Source organism: Leptopilina boulardi, unplaced genomic scaffold (assembly GCF_019393585.1).
Source record: "Leptopilina boulardi isolate dan_hultmark-lab unplaced genomic scaffold, ZJU_Lbou_2.1 LbouV2_330, whole genome shotgun sequence".
NCBI lineage: Eukaryota > Metazoa > Arthropoda > Insecta > Hymenoptera > Figitidae > Leptopilina > Leptopilina boulardi.
In genome coordinates, this window is record NW_026137897.1 from 3,140,853 (window position 1) to 3,163,568 (window position 22,716).

At 26.8% G+C, this 22,716-nt stretch overlaps 1 protein-coding gene and 1 long non-coding RNA gene across 4 annotated transcripts in view; one reads left to right on the forward strand and one right to left on the reverse strand.

Annotated features, from left to right (window-relative positions):
* Nucleotides 1-371: 371 nt before the first annotated feature.
* On the forward strand, nucleotides 372-9,383 carry LOC127285334 (uncharacterized). 3 transcript variants are annotated; one of them, XR_007843588.1, is made up of 7 exons: nucleotides 372-577; nucleotides 5,667-5,751; nucleotides 5,967-6,056; nucleotides 6,255-6,463; nucleotides 6,682-6,756; nucleotides 6,948-7,037; nucleotides 7,243-9,383. It is a non-coding gene; the product is annotated as an uncharacterized LOC127285334 (long non-coding RNA). The 3 variants fall into 3 exon arrangements; XR_007843590.1 differs by having other exon boundaries at nucleotides 6,948-7,027; XR_007843589.1 differs by having other exon boundaries at nucleotides 6,685-6,756.
* LOC127285333 (uncharacterized) overlaps nucleotides 8,318-22,716 on the reverse strand; it is a 75,826-nt gene continuing 61,427 nt past the window's right edge. Inside the window, exons 2-5 of the mRNA XM_051311295.1 lie at nucleotides 17,255-17,423; nucleotides 16,136-16,443; nucleotides 15,672-15,996; nucleotides 8,318-10,587 (exon numbers count right to left, since the gene is read on the reverse strand). Of these exons, the coding sequence (XP_051167252.1) occupies nucleotides 10,411-10,587; nucleotides 15,672-15,996; nucleotides 16,136-16,443; nucleotides 17,255-17,423 (979 nt within the window). The 3' untranslated portion in view covers nucleotides 8,318-10,410. The remainder of the gene's footprint in view (nucleotides 10,588-15,671; nucleotides 15,997-16,135; nucleotides 16,444-17,254; nucleotides 17,424-22,716) is intronic.

Below are 22,716 nucleotides of genomic sequence, written 5' to 3' on the forward strand. Positions count from 1 at the left end.
TTCAAGGAGGTTCTACAATGGGTGCAAGAGGAAGTACGGAAGATTCTATGCGCCATCTCGTGACGAGGCGAAACTAACTTATTTACACCTTCGGTAAAAAATTTTCTTCACTTTGCATTTTCCGAAATACACATACCTGATTGGCTGTCCAGAATCTGATTCATTGTGGACAACCAATCAGGTAAGTGTATTTCGAAAAATGCAAAGTCCCCACTCGCCATTTGTCATATTTCTCCACAACTACCGCACCCTGCTCTAGTAAAAATTTAGTGACTTTACAGTAACTTTTAGTTTTAACAATAAAGTCACTAAATTTTTACTAGAGCAGGATGCGGTAGTTGACGAGAATTATGGCGAGTGGGGACAATGGAAACCAACTCATTAGCAGTCATGTAAACACAGCCTAAACTGTTATTTCCGAGCTTGCGCATTAACGTTTTATTGTGAATACAGCCTTATGCATATTCAAAGATTTAATGTGATTTGTACTTGTAGTTCAAAGTTATTAGTGTTAACGTCAAAGCAACTGCATTAGAAGAAAAAAATTTCAAAATTGAAATAAACGAAAATATAAAAGGTATGCAATAATTATTTATAAAAAATAAAAATATTTTACTGAATAAACATGTGAATTACAAAGGGTTTTTTTTTGTAAATTTAAAGAGAAACACAATATTTTTCCGGCCACGAGGACCACGTGGTCTTAACTTAACCTAAAGAAACAAGTCATATTAAAAACTTATTTGATTATAATAATTACTAATATTTTTAAAATCATTAATTATTTACTGTGTAATATTTTGTCAAATCGGGATAATAAATTTTTTTCTTTTTTTAGGGTTCCGTACTCGGTTCGGAACCCTATTAATATCGGTTTTTTTGAAATCGTGTACCCCCCCCCCCCTAGCGGCCACATAAATTTATCTGGAGGGCTGAAAATTAGTACACATATGTATTTTCGCGTGTAGATTACAGGAAAATTATAGCGAACTTGATTGGAATTGATTAACATAGCGTTGTCAAGGAAAAACCATGAATTTTTACGAAAAATGCCTAAAAATGAGTATGTACCCCCCCCTAGCGGCCACATCTTTTGACATAAAGAGCTCAAATTTGACACACTTACGTATTTTTACGTGAAAATTACAGGAAAATTATAGCGAACTTGATTCGGATTAATTTACATAGCGTTGTCAAGGAAAAATCAAAAATTTCGAAAAAAATGATTTATTCTCCCTAGCGCACACAATATTCAATCCAGACTGTTCATACTTGCTGTAAAACTCAATTTTTGCGTGAAAAATACAGGAAAAAAATGTAAGCGCGATTGGAGTTGATGATCAATTTTTATCAAATTTTTGAAGAAAAATGATAAATTTCAGAAAAAAATGTATTTTTCCGCAAAAAACGAAAAAAGTTTTTCTACAGTGATTCAAATTTATATATTTTGACGTATTTTTACGTGTAGATTACAAAAAAAATATAGCGAGGATGATTGGAGTTGATTTTTCTGGAATTAATAAACAAATTTTATTTTTTAGATAACTTTCGATTTTTCCTTGACAAGCAGCTACTAGCCTTATATCAATATCTTAAGTTTTATCTCTTTTTGACTTAGAAAGATAAAATTTAATATTCAATATATTTTTAAAATGTAAATACAATAAATATATTGCGAGTTGAATAAAATTATGTTTCTTATATTTTTTTAGTAAAATATTTTTTAAAAAATAAAATCGGACAAGTGCGAGTTACACTCGCACTGAAATCGAGGGTTCCGTACTCGAAGCGAACTTATTTGGTATAAAAACAAATGTTTAAAAAATATGTGTTGTATGACAACTAATATAAGTGATACGAAGAGGAACAATTTTCTTGAATTTTACAAAATTGTTCCTTTTTGTATCACTTATATTAGTTGTCATACAACACATATTTTTTAAACATTTGTTTTTATACCAAATAAGTTCGCTTCGAGTACGGAACCCTCGATTTCAGTGCGAGTGTAACTCGCACTTGTCCGATTTTATTTTTATCTAAAATAGATTTCATTCCTCTTTAAAAATCTGGTAGAAAAATTAAAAAATATTTAAAAATAACAAAATGGCCTGCATTCTTTGAATGTGCAAAATTTAAGGTTACGGCATCGCGTTTTTAACATCCAATTTTTAATTAATATTACAAAAAAAATTTGTTTAATAATATTATGGTCAAAGAACTTATAGATTCATCAATTTTTGAATATAAAAAGTAGTTTTTTTAAAAAATACGTCATCAACCATTCTCAAATGATTTCCAGTGGATCGATCCTATTTTTTTTTTAATCTAAAATTTAAGATTCTTGAAAATTTGTCTACTTTTTTTACTCATTGGGTCAGAATTTCTCAAACGGATCACCTAAAATTCAGAAATTTTTTTTTTAGTCTCATTTTTTTTCTCAACGGTTTCTTACACAAAATTGTGTGGGGAATTAAAAAAAAATTTAATTTTCTGTAGGACGTCAAGAACACTATTTTTTAATAACATTTTATAAATAAATAATATAAAAATCTATTAAATATGAAATTTTTTCAAAATAAAAATTATATTTAGAAAATACATTTTAAGACGAGAAAACCCCCTTTTTTTTAATTGGTGAACAGGAAGTCGAGAAAAAAATTTTTTAAAATAAGACTGCAAAAAATTTCAATTGTTTATAACTTTAACAAAAAATTTTTTTTTGACCTAAAAATTTCAGGGACTTATTTTTACCATGTAAGGAGTCAAAAGAAATGATTTTTGATTAAAAAAAAACTTTCTGAATTTTAGGTGATCCGTATGAGAAATTCTGACCCTATTATTTTAACCCTTTCAGGGGCACATTATTCTAAGCATACAAATTTTTGTTTTATTACGTATTTATACGTTTTTTGGGTCGCTGAATACAAATCCGAGGTCAGATTTTGCAAATTTTAAAAATTCAAAATGGCGAATCCAATATGGCGGACATTTTTTTTTTAAAATTCAATATATTCGCCATATTGGATCCGCCATTTTGAATTTTAAAAAACTGACATCTGATTCGTAATCAGCAACCCCGAAAACCCCCGAGTAACGAGTTTCATACAAATTGCATTATATTTTTAAAAAGTCGTCCGCCATATTGGATCCGCCATTTTGAATTTTGAAAAACTGACCTCAGATTCGTAATCAGGGACCCCAAAAACCCCCGAGTAAAGATTTTCAAAGTCGTAGCACTTCGCGTTTACAAATAGCTGAATTAATTATTAAAAAAATGCATATTTTCCAGATTGATGGAATAATATTAAGTTAACAATAATAAATTATTCATAAACAATATTATAGATTCGTTATATTATATCCTTAGAATCTAAAAATAAGAAATATATGATTATTATTAGATAAATATGCCGGAAATACCAAAAATACAACAACAAAAAAGGTGGGACGTATACGTCCCACTGCCCCTGAAAGGGTTAAAAATTTCTATTCAAAATTCTTTGCCAAGCAAAATTGTTTAATTTGAAATGAAGAATTTTTTATATTAAAAAAATGTTTTTGAATGTAAAAACAATTATTTTTAGATAAAAGAAAATTTTTTAAATCAACAAAATATTTCCCTTAAAAAATTTTTTTTTGTTGATAAAATCATTTTTAAAATTTGTTTTTACAATTCTTTATGAAATTTCGATTTTTTTTTTTTAAATTTTGAAGTCATAGCATAAGAAAAATTTTAATATTATTCATCACAAGTTTAAAATTCCAAAAAATCAAAATGTCATTCTTTAAAAACGAAGAAATTTTAAAAAACCAAGATTCAATAAAATTCAAAATAAAAAATTCAAGTCATTTTCAGGCCTCGGATTATAAGATTTTTTTCACTTATATGACCTTTTCGACTTTTTTTTACATTTTTTTTTACAAAATTTTTAACTAAAATTCTTTTCTAAATTAATTGTTTTCAATCATTTTAATAAAATTCTTCACAAATTCAATTATTATCATAATCATTTTTTTAATTAAAAATTTTATGAAATTTAATAATTGTTTAAAAAAGAAATCTGTAAGTAAAATTTAAAAAATTTCAATTTAAAATCTTTTAAAATTAATTATTTATAAAATTTTACATCTAAAACTTTCTGAAATTTAATAATTTCAACTATAACTCTACGGAAATTCAATTATTTTAAATGATTTTATATTTTTCGAAAATTCAATTATTTGAAAGGATTTTTCGATTAAAAATTTTTAAAGTTTAATTTCAAACTAGCTCGCATGGTTAGTTTACTTATTATAGTTTAATTTTATCTATATAAAATTTATGTTTTAAATTAATGTTTTATTAATATTGTATAAAAATTATCTTGACTTTGATAATCTTTAGCGAAGGATGAAATGACAATTGTTAAATATTAATTGTTTTTGATTGTTATAATTATAACAACAATACAAATAATTTTAAAAAATTTTAATTTAATTCTTTAATTAATTTTTTTTTAAATTTGTTAAAATTTTAAATTGCATTTTAAAAAAATTTTTATTTTATTTTATTTAATAAACTTAAACAAATTTATCATTTCTGTTGACTTAAATTCTGATATTAGATATTAGATAAATAAATTTTTTGGTGTTCAGGTTTGACACCAGCAATGATAAAATTTTTAAGTTGAAAACAATTGATTTGAATGACATTTAAAATATGGTACAATATTATAGGTTTCTAATAAAAAATTTGCAAAACAACAATAAATAGCAAAAAAATCATTAAATAAATTGGTAAAAAATATTTTTAAAAAAATCGGAAAAAATTTTGGATTTAAAAAAAATTATTTTGAATAATTTTTCAAAAGAAGAATAATTTTATAGGTATATATTCAAAAATTCGAAAAATTATTGCTTAAAATTGCAAAATAACCCTTTCTTTAGAGTTTAAATTGCAAAAACATGTTGAAACGGTAAAATATGTAAAATTTTCTAAAGGCCTATTACAAATGATTTTTATTTAATTGAAAATAAGTATAAATAAATTTTTTCGGTTTCGGTGTTGCTATTGAAAATTTTTTAACATAATATAATAGAAGATTGTAATTTCTAATAAATTTTTCATCATCAAAATTCGCCAAAAATTTCAAATAAAAATCACATGAAGGTTAATTATTTTAAAAATTTTGAATTATAAATCTTTCAAAATTTAATTACTTTAAAATAATGTTATCCAAAAATAATTTGATAAATTATTTTCAATTCTGTAAAATTTAATTGTCTGAACTGAATTATTGGCTAAAATTGTTTTGACCATTAAAACATAAAAACAATATGCCAAAATTTTCTTAGTTTGATTCTGAAATATTAGAAATAAATTTTCTTAATAATATTCTTATAGAATTATTTTTATTAAGTAATTAAAATAAAGAAATTTCTTTTTCAACCTTTTTTTTTGGAATGTAATGCCTGCTTTTTTCAAAGCATAACTTGGTCACCCTGTACATGGATTCTGATCGTTAATTTTTGTCTTTAATTTTAAATGATGAGCCTACTTCTTGATAGGAATTGCCGACTGATACATTAATGAAGTCAGTTTATTTTCTGATGATTATATTATTTGCGTTAAATTTAAAAGTTAATGTATTTTAAATATAAAGAAACAATATTGATTATCGTTTCAGAAATTCCAATATCAATTGAACAGGGAGAAATGGAAAGTAATCAAAGCTTTTCCTATTGGCCACAATCTTTAATGTCCTTTATCAGGTAAGTTCTAAACTTAAAATTCTTATTTTATATTGATCATTATAATAGTTTTTTTTAAATACAAATGATGAGCCTAATTCTTGATAGGAATTGCCGGCTGATACCATAATGAAGCCACTTTATTTTCTGATGATCACTTTAACGGCAAATTTTATTAATTTTAGTACTTCTTTGAATATTATAAACTATTTTTTTTATTCCATTTATGATTTTAGTATATTGCTCAAACCTGAAACACACAGAGGAAATTCAAACATCTGGAAAATCTTCTCAATTGGTCACAATGGCTGATAACCAATAGTTAGGTAAGTTTTAAACTAAAATTTTATTTCATATGAATGGGTTTTTTTTTAATTATGAATGATGAGCCTAATTCTTGATAGGAATTGCCGGCTGATACCGTAATGAAGCCACTTTATTTTCTGATGATCACATAACTACAATTTTATAATTAGTGTACTTGTGTAAATATTACAAAATCTTTTTGTTGTATATGGTTTCAGTAATTCGTTCGGACATTAAGCGAATAAAGTACAATTAAGGGAAAAATTCTTTTATTTTGCCACAACCACTTCAACGTCACGATGTTCCAATTGATGATACGTGGAAATATAAGGAGCAACGAAGAGCGCAATAATTATGTTCTTCTGACAACGAACAAATCTAATTGGAATATTCCACTCTCTGATGATAAATTGTGAAAAATATTAAGGTGAGTTTTAAAAAAAGAAATTTGTATATGAATTTTTATAATGGTTTGTTATAAATTATTATTATTACGAATGATGAGCCTAATTCTTGATAGGAATTGCCGGCTGATAAAATAATGAAGCCACTTAATTTTCTGATGATCTTATTGACTGCAATCAACTTTATAATTATTATACTTCTTTGAATATTACAAAATATTTTTTTTATTTATGGTTTCAGTAGTTAGTTCTAACATCAAGCGACCAGAGCAAAATAAAATAGCTGCAAAGTGGATATCAGCAGCTATATAGGCAGGTAAGATTTAAACTTATTATTGTTTATTCGTTATTTATTTTTTTAAATTTTGAGTGATGAGCCTACTTCTTGATAGGAATTGCCGACTGATACTTTAATGAAGTCAATTTATTTTCTGATATCATATTTTCTATACTATTAATAGTTTCTGTACTTTGAATGTTACTAAATATTTTTGTTTGAACTTTCAGTAATTTGTTCAAACATAAAGCGAACAAAGGGAAGTCAAACAACTGCAAAGCCTTTGCAATTGGACACAATAGTTTTAATTGTAGGTATAGGTGAGTTTAAAAATTTTATTTCATATGAAACACTATATAATTATTTCCTATTAATAAGAATGATGAGCCTACTTCTTGATAGGAATTGCCGACTGATACAATAATGAAGCTATTAAATTTTCTGACTATAATATTGATAGCATTAAATTTTGAAAGATTAAAAGTTATTTTAAATATTAAAAATTCATTTTGTTTATCGTTTCAGAAATCCGTTCAAACATCAAGCATTTTACATCTTGTCGTTGTGAATGTGAACAAACATTTAATTTCTTGGACGCAAATGAAAGTTCAAAAATCCAGGATACTTGCTACTTTTTCATACCAAAACATTTGTAAGCAATAAAAGTTAAATATAACCGTGAAATCATCACAAAACTCTATGAGTGCATTCTCCAGATGTTGACCGATGGGTCCTTTCCTTTTTTTTCGTTTTCCCACGATTGGTCCAAGAGTTCCTGTCGCCAAGATTTCGTTCTGTTGAAAATATCAAGTTACGAGTCTGTTTTATTTCTATTTGTTAAAAATAATCTCTCACGCGTTGAAATAATCAATTTTAGTAAATTCTTAATTGTTTGTTTAATTATTAGTTAACTTTAAATATTGATATTTCAAATTAATTTATTATTCATATGTCACGTCCCCGTGACGTATTTAACATATACGTATTTTTCGAATAAAAATTATAAAATTAATATTTGTTAAAACAAATTATAAAATTATTAACAAACTTATTTGTATATGTATCTCTGAGTTGAGAAGTATTATAAAGGGTGACCCACTCATTTTTTCAGTCAGCGGGTAACTTTTCGTTCTGTATGTTTCAACTGTATCTATATCGGGTAGAATGTAAAATTTTTAAATAAACTAGTTAAAATTTTAATTAAAGAAAATAAAAGACAAAATTTCATCATTATGCAATTAGTATCATATAATATTTTGAAATAAAAATTTGGTAAAGAGAAATACTAAAAACTAAAAATTCAGTCAATAGTCCGGTGCCTGGAAATTTTGATAAGTAAAAATTCTTTTAAATTCGAAAAATTAAAATTCGACTAAAACATAATTATACCAAATAAATTCTTTAAAATAAATATATTCTAACCATTAATTTTTGTGGTGACTTTATACGCATAAAGGTCACGCAATCCCTGGCCCCTATATATACAAAAAGATAAATAAATTTTTAAAGTTTCAAAAGCCACCTTGAAGTAGTTTTCGATTATTTATATAATCCTGAATTTTCAAAGGAGAGAATAAGTATAGACAATATTACACAAGAGTTATACTGATATAATACTTTATTTAAGACTTAGATGTAATTAATGTAATATCTTAAAATATTAATTAATATCCGTAGCAGTTAATAAATCTGCTATTAAAGCAACGCCATGCGCGATTCTGAGTTTTTTTTCACATGAATATAAGAAAGAAAGTCATTTCAGTTTTATGTTAAGTTTTTTTTTTTTTACATATATCGATAAAAGTTTCTCATCTGTCTTTTTATCACTCAATGTCTTTATTCTCTTCCTGCGATCGAAATCAAGTGTATTTTTTATAAATTTAATTTTCTTTTATTTATTTATTTATTTATTTATTTATATATTACGTATCAGTGACGCTGTATGACGCGATTATTATGCAAAAGAGATCGATGGCTTCAACTATAAACAATGAGAACATAAAATTTGATTTCCATATTTTTAAATTTTGATAACACTTTCTCTATTTTTTATATTCAAAATCAATTTTATGTGTCGCATTAAATAAATACTGAAAAAACGTATAACAATAATTGTTACTACGGATTGTCGGTAGTTTTAAACTACTTATACTCTTAATATGATTCTAGTTCGACAAGCTTGAATATACTTTTTTTTTAACAATAAGCGTAGAGTTGACGAGAATCATGGTCTTCGATTTTTAATGAAAAATGCTGAGGTAGACTCATGACATATGATGTGATAAAGATATTAAAAAATTTGCTTTTTCAAAACGCAAAGATTGTCAAATTTTTGGAAATTACATTTCTGCTTTTTTCACAGCATATTGTAAAAATATACTCATTATATTTTTTCACATGAAGAAAAATGGATATTCCGATATAGTATGCGGACAATTTATTTAATAATCAAAATACTTAAATTTAATATCAGATATTCAATATCTTTAAATTTCAATTAATTCGATAGAAAAAAAACCAGTCTTTAATTAAAATAAAGAATATTTAAAATATTATTTTTAATTAATATCCATGTTGCTCGGAAATAATGAGCAAAAATATAAAGGTTATTTTTGTGATTTATAGACGCAGATAATTTTAAACTTCTGCGTAGAATTTTCTTTTTTTTTATCAAAGAATACTAATTTTTAAGAATATATCCATTTTTTTCAGTATAAGAACTTTTGCAGCTCTTAGAAAAATATATTGCATATATTTTTCTTATATAGAAAAATATCAAGTTCACACCTTTTGAAGGCGAGGAAACATAGTTTCATTACAGTCGTCATAATGCAAAATCATAAAAAAACAAGGCACTTCCAACGAGGATATGGAAAAAAAAATTTATCTCCAATTTGCAATTATAAATTTCAGTCAAAGAAAATTTTCATTTAATTTTAAAATATTCATTGAAAAATATATTTCGTTATTAAATTTTTTTTTATATCAATTGAATCACTAAAATTATTTAATTTAACAACTTTATGTAAACAATCGACATATTAAATTTAATTAATTCATAATATTTAGTAAATTTTTTTTATAAATTAATACAAGAAAAAATATCTCTGAAAATCACCGTCTAAAGGTGTGGAAAATAAGGAACTTGACAGTCGGGGATTAAGAAAGATTTTCTTCCAACAAAAAATTTTTTCACGTATGATATAAAAAATTAAATAAATATCATTGCAATGAAATTTATAACTGGCAAATTAGTTTTTAGTAAACGTAACTTTTCGTCGTGGAAAATCGACGAAAATCCTCGTCGATGGTGCACAATTAATCTCAATTTCGACATTTCAAGATAGTGTTTCGGAAAATCGAGAATATGTTGAAGATTAGAGATTAATTTTACATGTATATATACATATATGGCAGCACTAGTTATGTCTGCTAAATAGATACGAGCTGAAAATGTGTGAATTAACATTCCTCTCGAAGATTTTTATAATTTTTTTTAGGTCGTCATCAAAAATAGATGACAAAAGTCGCCCTCTGACAATTAAAATTTTACAAAGTGTATTTACAATTTTTTTTTGCTCTTGATGAACTAAACAAATAAGGTACCTATATATCACAATCGCTTAGAAAAATAATAATTGGTATCAATCTTGTGCATAATATTAAATTGATATTATAAGAATTCAATTTATTCTAAGCATAAGATTGATCCAATGATATCGCAATTTTATTGCCTTTTTCTACCCAATTTCTTAATCGGCCACGAAGTTCTTCTAAACTTTTGGATTTTGCTTTATTTATTCTTTTGTATTTAACGTCCTTAGGTTTTGTAACCGACCTGTGGTTACTCATCACTCTATTGTACGTCACCTGAAACAATTTATTTTATATTAATAGGTCATATTTTAAAAGTAAAATCATAATAAGTTTTGATAAGTATTATTCTGAAATTTGTTTCCAAGAATTTTTATTTTGCAAAATTTTTAATTCGACAAATTTCTCTCTATCACACTTTTTATTTATTTACAATTGTACGGACTATTTAAAATAATGTCAATTAAACCGAATTTTAATTCACAATAATTCTCATTTAATAGAATTTTAAGAGATTCAAATTTATAAAATTATTTAAAACAATTACATTAACAATTCTATTAACTACTATTATTTTATTAATAACTAGCAAAGTTAAACGCGCGCCAAATTGAGTATGTAATTGTTTATATTATATGTTTACAGGCCTCGGATTATACGACTTTTCCTGACTTTTTTCAAAATACGACTTTTATCGACTTATTTTAATAAAATGCGACATTTTTTTTTAAATTTGAAAAAAATGTAAATAAAATACATTTTTTTAGTATAAAATGTAGATCTTCTTCAGATCTTCTTCAATTCAATTATTTAACAAATTTTGAACTAAAATGATTCTTCACTAAATTAATTATTTTTAATAATTTTAATGAAATACATCACAAATTCAATTATATCAAAATTATTTTTCAATTAATTTTTTTTTTGAAATTTAACAATTGTTTATAATTTAAAAAAACATATCACAATAAAATTGAATTATTTTTTAAAAATTTCAATTCAAAATTAATTAAAATTCAATAATTATCCAAAATTTTCAATTTAAAATTTAATTATTTACCAAGTTTTCAATTTAAAATGAAATAAAATTTAATTATTTTCTAAAATTTCTATTCAAAATTAATTAACCAAATTTTCAAATAAAAATGAACTTAAATTAAATTATTATCCAAAATTTCAATTAAAATTCAATTATTTCCCAAAATTTTAAATTCAAAATGAACTGAAATTCAATTATTTTCCAAATTTAAAATCAAATAAAATTTCATTATTCTCAAAAATTTGAATTCAAAATTAATTGAATTTTCAATAATTTGAATTTAAAAGCATCTAAAATTTAATTATTTCTAAAATTTTCCATCGAAAATTTTTTTTTTGAAATTTAATAATTTCAATTATAACTCTAAGGAAATTCAATTATTTTTAACTATTTTAATAATATTCTTTGAAAATTCAACTATCTGAAACCAGGCCTCGGGTTATACGACTTTTTCGACTATTTCCGACTTTTTTTCAAAAATACGACTTTTTTTGCCTTATTTTAATAAAATGCGACTATTCCGACTTTTTTTTACATTTTTAAAAAAGTTTTTTAAATAAAATATATATTTTTTTTAGTATAAAATGCAAATCTTCTTCAGATCTTCTTTATTTCAATTATTTAACAAATTTTTAACTAAAATTCTTCACTAAATTAATTATTTTTAATAATTTTAATGAAATTCATTACAAATTCAATTATTTCAAATTATTTTTCAATTAAAATTTTTATAAAATTTAACAATTGTTTATAATTTTAAAAAAATATTAAATAAAATTACCAAACAATTTTAATTCAATATCATAAATCAATTCAAAATCAAATAAAATTGAATTATTTATTTATTTATTTAATGAACCAACGGGCTTATAGCCCTATAGAGATACAGTGATAGTGTATAGTACATAGAGTATATTATTATAGTTTTAATATTGATGTGCGCAAACTCGAAACAAATGCATTATCATTGGAATCGAAGAGGTTTAAATCGTTGAAAAAGTCATTCGCTTAATTAAGCGAAAAAAATTTCAATTAAAAATCAGCAAAAATTCAATTATTATCAAAATTTTCAATCAAAATTTCAATTAAAATTCAATTATTTCCCAAAATTTCAAGTCAAAATCAATGAAAATTCAATTATTTTCAAAATTTTCAATTAAAAATCAACTAAAATTCAATTATTCTCAAAAATTTCAACTCAAAATTATTTATTATTAAAATTTTCAATCAAAAATCAACTAAAATTGAATTATTATCCAAAATTTCAATTAAAATTCAATTATTTCTCAAAAATTTGAATTCAAAATTAATTGAATTTTCAATAATTTGAATTTAAAAGCATCTAAAATTTAATTATTTCTAAAATTTTCCATCAAAAATTTTTTTTTTTTAATTTAATAATTTCAATTACAACTTTAAGGAAATTCAATTATTTTTAACTATTTTAATAATATACTTTGATAATTCAACTATCTGAAACCATTTTTCAATTAAAAATGATTTTCAAATTATTGTATTTTGTCCGCATTTTCTAATAAATTTTTAGTGAAATCATCTAAAATTTTAATTACAAAACACTTAAAGTTTCAATTAATTTCAAAAATCTCAATTTTAAATCTCTGAAAATTCAATTAAATTTAAAAAATGTTTTCCAAAAATTGTTTGATAAATTATTGTTAGTTCTGTAAAATTTAATAATTGTTTGAAAATTAACAATGTCTTTTGAATTTTAATTATTTCTAAAAATTTTAACTTTAACCCTTCGAAAAGGATTATTATTAAAAAAAAAATATTTTTTATTTAAAAATTAGTAAAATATTTTTGTTAAAATAAAAAACAAATCCACTTTTTTTTGGAATATAAATCGACTAAAACGACTTTTTGTGTCTTTAAGTTGATTCGAGGCCTGTGTTTTTATAATTAATATTTAATAGGTATTCGTTGGCCCCTGGTACCTTAAAAATAAATTTTTTCAAATTACTATCTTGTACGAAATTTCCTGGCGCATCTTTTTTCTCATCATAAATTTTTTGTATTTGTATACAATTTTTGAATCAATATACAAGTTTAAAAAAAATTTCGTTGGTAAACGTTGTGTACTTCAGCTTCGTGAATTGAATTTTCGAATTCGGAATTTTAAAGAAACTTATTCCGAAATTTGGAAACACAATTATACAACTTTGGCAAAAATGAGAAAAAGAATTGTCAAAATTTGACACGTCATAAGATTATTATTCAAAAAAACACTTGAAATCAGAAAAGGCCAACTTCAAGTTAAGACAGAAGGACAGACCAAGCATTTTATTATTATATAATTTTTTGATTCCTCATCTTATCGATTACACGAAATAGGTACAAAGCTTATATTTCTTATACAAGTGTGTTTTTATACGAAATTAAGTTACTTTAACCCCTAGGTTTTAAGGTGAGTTACACGCACACTTGTCTAATGTTTTTTTAATTAGAATCAACAAAAAAGTAAAAATTCGATTTTTTGGTCGATAGCACCCTCTTTTTAGATGCAGTCAAATGTGTATATGAAATAGAAAAAAACATAATATATTTTTCAAATTATTACTGTGTGTGCAAATTTTAAATTTTTCAATGTTAAATAATTAAATAATCATAAAAAATTATGTATTTCATAAATAATTTTAAGAATTTTTGTAATTTTGAAAATTCGTTCAAAAAGTAAATCTTGGCTCCGTCTATTAGAAATAGCTTGAATTTTAGACCCCTTCACTTTTTCAAGACACTCTTATCTTAAGATATGCCCATACAAAGTCATCCCTTTCAAGAGCTGGGCCTGAAGGACCCAATGACATGTTTTCTTATTTTCTTTTTCAATATATCCAATCATTGATATTTTCCTACCTCCCGCTCTAAAAAAAAAATATTAGCCCCTAAATTTGCAATGAAGAAGTTTGATTCCGTCTAAAGTGTGAAGTAAAAGTAGGAGAGACAGCGCGTCGAGCCTTCTGAGTGTGTCGAGTGCCAATAGCGGAAAGTCCGTCTTCAGCTCGATTCATTCTGAGGGGGATGAGGAGGCGATCCTCGAGGATCGAGAAGCCTATCTGTAGCTTAGAAAAAAGGAGGCAAAAAGGTTTTATCATTAAGATTGAGAAGGAGGTTGAAAAGATGCTGAAGTCTTACGACATTCAGAGAAATGTAAATAGGACGGTGAAGAATGGTCTCAAAATCATCCAGCCTTTCCTAAGTGAAGCAAAGGCTATGATGGGTCGGATAATGACTTAGGAACGACTCTCGGTAACGCAGAGGACAACCGCAAAAAGAGGAAGAAAAGACGAGAGCGTCATTTAAGGCGACATTTGAGACATATTTTCAGTGAGACCGGGAAAAGGGGAAGAAGCTACGGAAGTTCTGATGAGACACATACTGAAACTTCCAAGAAAATTAAGGAGAATCTGTCTTCCACGAAAGCGGAGAAAATTCCAAAGCAAAAGAGTCAGAGAAAAGAAAAAAAAGGAGATAAGAGGATCGACCATAATCGTCCGAATTGCTGATGGGAAGTCTTATTCTGATGTTCTGATCAAACTTCACAAGGAGGTAAATTCAGAAATGAGCCACACGAGAGTAGTAGGTGTAAGGCCTACCAAAAAAGGAGATCTGCTTATTAGAATCGCAGGCGAATCCAGGGGTTTGTAAGGCGGCGAACAAATCGGCTACGTGTTTTAAATGTGGTGAAGCATAATTATAAGTTCGCAGACTGCTTCTTATGCAACCACAAGTTTGCTGATAAGCAGAGTCTTCCGATCTGCCCTTGAGAAAGCGAAGGAAGCTCTTGCAAGAACAAATAGGCCAGAAAGGGGAATTCCAGGGCTCTTCACCTAGGAAATTTAAAGCTTGACGATAGTTCGGTAGTGTAAGGATTAGTCTAGCCAAAGGGTGTGGTTTTTAGTGGGTCGACAAGAACAAAAACGGTCATCTCCACATAACGTCGGAGCACGGGCTCCAGGCATCTACCTTGGATACCAAGAGTTATGCAAATTTTCCACTTCCCCCGTAAAGGAAAAAAAATTCTTTTTCTAGTTCTTACTCAGTTATTCAAATTCGTTTCAAGATATTCAAATTCTTCCAAGTTTTATCTTCAAATTCCAGTAACCAATTCAAATTCAAGTTATAGTTCAAGTTATCATTTAAATTTATTCCAAGCTTCCAAGGATCGGATTGAACGAGTTTTCAATTATATATTTTATGATTTAGACAAATAATTCTGAATGAATTTTTTTTATCCCTGCAGTAGTAATAAAATTTTCCTTATTTTCTGCGTAGAATTTAGAAAATAAAGAACACTACCCACCTGAGCTTGCTGACTTTCATCCCTAGGTCTCTCATGGGGTGGGGACTCTGCTTCTTGAGCAAGACGCTCAAAACTACCATACAAATCTTGAAGACGACCTTTCCCAGAACCAAGACCTTTCGCCCTTCTTTCAACACATTCTGTGTTTTCAGGGTTTTCTCCTGGATCCTGATCACCATCTTCTTCCACAGAATAAACTGTTTCTAAAATTTCTGGCCTTCTAAGGTAACCATTGACTCGTCTCATTGATAAGTATTTACTTGATGGTTCGACTGCATCGGATACTGATCGAATAACTGTCACGTCAGTTATGTTCGATCGGAATCTAAAAAAAAATAATGCAAACTTATTAACTTGTAAAAATTTACGTTTCGTATGAAGATCTTGAAAATGAAAACGATAGTTTTAAATTTGAAAATTGAAATGGGGTAAAATGTAATAAATATTTAATTTGAAAAACTTACCTAGGTGTTGTTGGATCATCAGTCGTTTCTTCTAAGACGACAGCACTATCGCTGTCTCCTAAACTGTCTAAACGATCTAAAGCATCACATGGTGGTGAACCTCTGATATCAGTTGTTCTTTCAGATAATCTACTTTGTAATTGCCGAATGACTCTTTGCTGTTTTAAAATAATCGCTTCCCTTTGCGCTAAATTTGCTTCAATTTCTTTCTGCTTTCGACAAAGGCGTGATTCGAATAGAAGAAGCTGCGAGGAAATATATCGCAATAAATCCCCCTTTTCTCTCCTTAATCGGGCCACCTTCTCTTCCTGCAATGAAAAAACTATGTTTATAATTGTTCATATAAGTAAGTAAAGTTAAATAAAACCTTCTTTTTGCTGATGGAATGGTTTAATGCAAATGTTTTGTAACTAGAATTGGGTCGGATGCTTAAGAAATTACATCTACTATAGTAGACTCGGCGCTGCTGGAAGTAAGCAAGTTGGCTTCCCAGCGTCGAAATCCAGTAACAACAGTGCTGCAGTATTGAACACCTTGGGTGCTGCAGCATTCAATGCCACAAGGAGGATGGACCATGGGGGCACCCAATTACTTAAGATTCCCCAGGTCCGTTTGGAAAGACTTGGAAGTAAAAGAGAAAGCGTTTCAACTGTCAGCAGCGGAAGAAGTTTGATTCAGTCTGACCTAGACAACGAGACAATCGAAGAAGAACTAGAGAAGTGTTTTTGAAGCTTACAATTAGACAGGAGGAAGCTGAGTATTTTCAGAGTATCGAAGGGAAAATCGCCAAGATGGTAAAGTCTTGCGAAGTTCAGAAGAATATCAACGTGACCATTAAGGACGGACTTAAGACTCTTTAGGATCTTGTCAATAAGGCTAAGACAAAGCATGCCCTAGCAGATAATGGAGATAGCAACTTTGGTGGCGTTATAGTCAATGCGGAGTGAAACCGAAAAGTTTTTTTCTTTTTCAACGTTGGTGACTTTAGTTCAAATTTTTATCTTGTTTCTTTTTGATCAATGTCGGATTCAAAAGCGAGTGAAATATAAAATATTATAAAATTGTAATAAAGAATTCATTAATTAATAAAAGTTAATTATTACATAAATTTGAACTCACTTGCAATTTTAAAGTTTTTCGCCAGTGAAATGTCTGGTAAGCTTGTGCTGATGCTTGTTCCTTCTGCCTTGCTTTAAGAGCAGCTATAACTGTTCTTGCCTCTTCAAGGGATGTGATGTCAATATCTGCTGAAACAGCAGAACAGCTTTCCACTGACGAATCATCAAAACTGTAAATATAAGAATATTATGATATTTTTACATTAAATTCCATTAGGTAATTATGCAACAATTAACAAGTCGCAGTAAAATTAATTAATTTATTTAAAATTGTGTGTTTATGATTTGTTGTAAGAAATTTGATTTTAAATAATTATATATTGTTAATATTTTGATCGACGATCAACTAAAATAAATTATAAAGTCTATGATCTATTTTGTTTTACCTGTGTTTTACAATAGTACTTATTAAAGAGGAAAAAAAATCTTTTTCCCATGAAATATGGATGAAAAAACATTGATACTGATAAATTATGATTTGTTTAGTTAAATTATGCACAAATTGAGTTAAATTCAGCTCTAATCAATTAATTAATTTCCTAATTAATTAGAGCCTATAATAACTGAATTCTTGTATAATTTAATTAAACTAATCATAATTTATATCAATTAGTAAATTAATTATTTAATTAGAGCTAAATTTAACTCAAATCTTGCACAATTTAATGAAACTAACAATAATTTATAAGTAGGGGAATAGTGTCAGGGTTGGACACTTGGTTTTTTTTAAATAAGAACACTAGCGCCACCTGTGTGCGTACGTGACGAATCTTCTAGTAGTGTAACCTAACTTTTTGTGGCATTACATTTTTGGAGAATCAAAAGTAGCGTCTCCTGTGACTTCGGTGCAATCGAAGAGACAAAAAAAGTTTTGTTTGACTTGTGAATAAACCTAAAAAATGTGTTAAAAAAGCAAGAATTCGGCAAGGTAAGCTTATAGAATGTATTGTGGGGTACGTAATTTAAGAAGAAAAAATGTGAAAAATCGAATCGCGACACATGTCTGGTTATGGTTAGCACAATTCGAAAATGATGCTTCTAGTTAGGGTTGGACACTTTATACAGTTAGGGTTACATATTAATTATTATTATTATTGATTACACCCATATTAATTATGAATTTGGCACAATTTATAAATAAATTTTATTTTATTGATATTTCAGTGCAAAATTGTGCCAAAGATATTAGAAAAATAATACTTAAATTGTATAAATTTTGTTTATCATTTCATTGAGTTATTGGGAACAATAAATCGTTATTTTTTGTAATTTGAATTCATTCCTTTTTTAAACCCATGAAGCTTTACAATTTGTAAACAATAAGTAAAGATAAACATGAAAAAATAAGAATAAAAAACATTACAAATGTTATTTTACGTTTTTACCAATAATGCGTTTCGATTTTCAAAAAGTATCCAACCCTGACTGAAAAGTCCAACCCTGACTAGATTTTTTTTTTTAATGTTTATAACTTTTTTAATTTTGGACCAATCAATTTACGGTCCACAGCAAAAGTGTTCCTCTTTTGTAGATCTTTCCACCCATATAACACAATTGACTGAATTTATCTAAACAAAATATTTATAAACAAAAAACCAAAACTGTGTCCAACCCTGACACTATTCCCCTATAAATTGTTTTTTTTAATCATATTTCATAGATTAGCTGCAAAATTTAACTTTTAATCACAGTTAACGAAATTCAAACAGTATTCGATTTAAATACGGTTTTCCGAATCCGCAAGGGATTCGCTTCAGGTATTAGAATGACCCACGTGGAAAAGCAATTAATAGGATCACTAAAGTGTTAGTATCGAGGTTTATTTGTAGTAAATATAGAGTATGCACAGTGCACAGCTTTCGTGTATATTAAACCACAATAATTCCTGGGGCTAGGCCATTTCTCGACCTTGTCAAGTGAGATTCTTTAAATGAGAAGACGTTTTATTTATTTTTTTTTATTTACTTATTTCTATCTCCCTAATCGACAACTTTTTCTTCTATTCTATTGCTCCTATTTCCCTTTCCATCACTGTACTTTTATTTACGTATCGGGCAACTTGACCGGAAGACAACTTGGAGAAAATGGTTTTCGATATATAGAAACTTTCCTTCGCCATTATGTATTCTGCGAACGTAAACATTTCATCCATTCTGGAAATTGGTTCAAACAACAAAATACTTTCCTGAACAGAAAACAAGATAAATTGTTATTCATCATTGTAATTAAGTTACCGTTACATTATTTATTTATTAATTAATATATATATATATATATATATATATATATATATATATATATATATATATATATATATATATATATATATATATATATATATATATATGGGCAAATCCACGAAACTTTTAACTTTCAAGAAAAGAAAATTTCTTTTTTTAATTTGCAGGCACATTGATGTCACTTTGTATACACGTTTAAGTACATTTTAGCACTACAAATTCATATGCGTGATTCATTTTTAGCTCACGCTGTCAATGTTTAACTCTTTAAACTCTTTAATGTTAATAAATTACATAATTATAAAATTGAAAAATTCAACTTTTTTTATTTTTGATATCGGAGTGGTTTCCAAAGTATTTTCGTCCTCTGAACACGATTCTGGCACCCAAATTTGCTTATCACGTCAGGATTTTGAGAAAAGAGGGGGTAAAGACTCCAAAAAAGTGTTTTCAGCATATTCTTAACTTAATAAAATTTGTTTCACTCAAAATACTTAAGCGGCATTTTTGTGTTCAAATATATTTATGAAAATGTTTCGATCACACCATAGATTGACCTGTTTAAAGCAAAAATGCAGTTGTGCCTTTCAAAAATGTATAAATTTAAATGAAATCACGATTTTTATTATCATCTTCTAATTGCTCCTACAGAAGTACATTTAGAGGCACATCAATGAAGAAGGTCTTAAAATTTTCGTTTTTTCATTCTCTATTCAAAAATCCATTGAACTTTTACTTTTATTGAACGCCGCACAAGATATTTCCTTAAGAAGATGTTTAATTAAATTGTCTTAAAAAGTGGCGTCACTCAATCAACCCTTCATATCTTTATTAACATTGAGGGCACACTAATGAGAGAGTGAAAAAATTTTGACAAAATATGCCTGTTAGATATTTCCTTTGCAGCTGAAGCGATATTTTACACGCCACAAAAGAAAAGTCGTTAAGAATGTAAACTTTTCTGACGGTTTCACATGAAATTTCAGTGTTTTTTCACTTTTTAACTTATAAAACTAATTGACAAATTAATATTTTCTTCTAATATTGTACAGAAATGTTACTTTGTATATAATTTAGCAAGAAAAAATTATATATTAAGTTTTAATTAAAAATAATATAGGCTTTTAAGTGTTTGATTCAGGTGTCGTAAAAGTTAAAAGTTTCGTGGATTTTCCCATATATATATATATATATATATATCGGAGCATCTTTCAAATATTCCGACATATTGGATGCGCCATTTTGAATTTTCATAATCTAACTTTGAATTCGCTACCTCAAAACTTGTAATGATTGTTTGCATCTCATTGTTTAATTTCCTCCTGATATATGTAGATGTTTCGAGACTTAAAGAAGTGAAATTTATTTGTATCTCACAAATTCTTTTACTTTCTATCTTCATATTCGCGGATTAAGCGCCAAATTTTACATAAAAAAAGTCAATCAAATCACAGAAAATTATAAGATATTAAAATTAGCTGCAATGCTTATTATTTTAATTCAATGTTGCTTATTTTAGTACCAAAATGGATTAAAATAAGCAACATTGAATTAAAATAATAAGCGTTGCAGCTTATTTTAATACCTTATAATTTTCTGTGATGCCAAGGTGCAATATCATTGTAAATTAATGTTATTGATTCTAAGTAAATTTTTTTTTCCATTGAGGAATCAATATTTTACCATATAGTAAATATTGAGAAAATATTTTAATTTTTAAATTTAAAACAATAAGCAAAATCAATGACGAGGTTATATTACCTGTCCATAGTAAGTTTTTGTTTATCTATTAACTGTGCGCAATGTATACGTTGTTCACGTGTCCAATTGTAGCAGGAAAGCATTCATGTCGTTATGTTATATATGAATAGTGTGCACACAATATACTATATCGAACAAATATGTCACGAGTAGATTATATATATATATATATATATATATATATATATATAAAAGTACAGACAACACAAGGCAAAAAGGGAAATCCCCTTCTTCCCTACCCTGTGTAGGAGTAGAAAGTTGCTATTGTAACGAGAGATCTGGTTATTTATATAAAATAACTACTCACCATTGCCGCTTTGAAAGACAATAAATGAATTATTTAAATATTTTTTTTATGTTCAAATGTCAAAAAATTAAAATTTAAGCTAAAGAAAAATAATTTGTATCCTGGGAGTCGATTATGTAATTTGATTTGACTTTGACGTCATAAAGTCAAATTTATTTTTTGATTTCAATACATCAAATTGCTATCAAAAAATAAATTTGAATGCGACGTTAAATTGAAATAAAAAATTAAATTTTAATTTAACGTCTAAGTTAAATAAAACAATGAATTTGTTGAATTAAATTTGACATTGACGTTAAAATTAATTTGATTTTGACATAATTACATAATCGACACCCTGTTATTTAATAATAATTGAAATAAGTTGTCGGTATAATCATTTTTCTTTGTAATTTATTTATTTGATATGAATGATATGGCAAATTGTAAGTATGGTTAGCTACTTTGTACATCTAATTTTGATTAATTGTTAAACTAATCCAAATAAAAGAATAGCAAAAAAAATCTTATGTACTTTGAGATGAATCCAATCAATTCAAGTTCAGAACACCCAAGTTGTATGAGGTTTTCTAAAAAAATTGTTTTTCTGCAATTTAAAAAATTAACCCTTCAAGGTGCGAATTTTTATTGGTCGTCATAATTGAATCTACCAAAAATTAATCTAACTTTGTCACTAGCTTAAGTTTCTAATTTATCGTTATAGTATAGATTATTCTGGGAACAAATGTACCAATTTTCTTCTTGTAACTATGGGCTTAGAGAGATTGATTTTTCTCGTCATTTACAGTATTGGTTTGTAAGCTACTTATCGGATAGAGAGTTATCAGTGCGTGATGTTTGCAATCTTTCCAAGATCACCTTATACTACCAAGTCCATATTGTGTAACGTTTTTTTTTGTGATTAGCGTCACCATAGCACCAATCTGTATCGAAACTTTTGAATTTTGCTATGAATAACGATTTAATGTTTATCGCATTTTTGAGAATTTTCTACACTTAACACAAGTCCAGTTGAAATACTGGCGCTCCATTTTTAAGAAATTTTGTATAAATTTAGTTAAGTGTTAAGTTGGCAGATATTTAATTCAGAATTCTGATTAGTTAAGATTAAAGAAAATCGTTGCGTCATCTAGTGTCAAATTTTAGTATGAATTA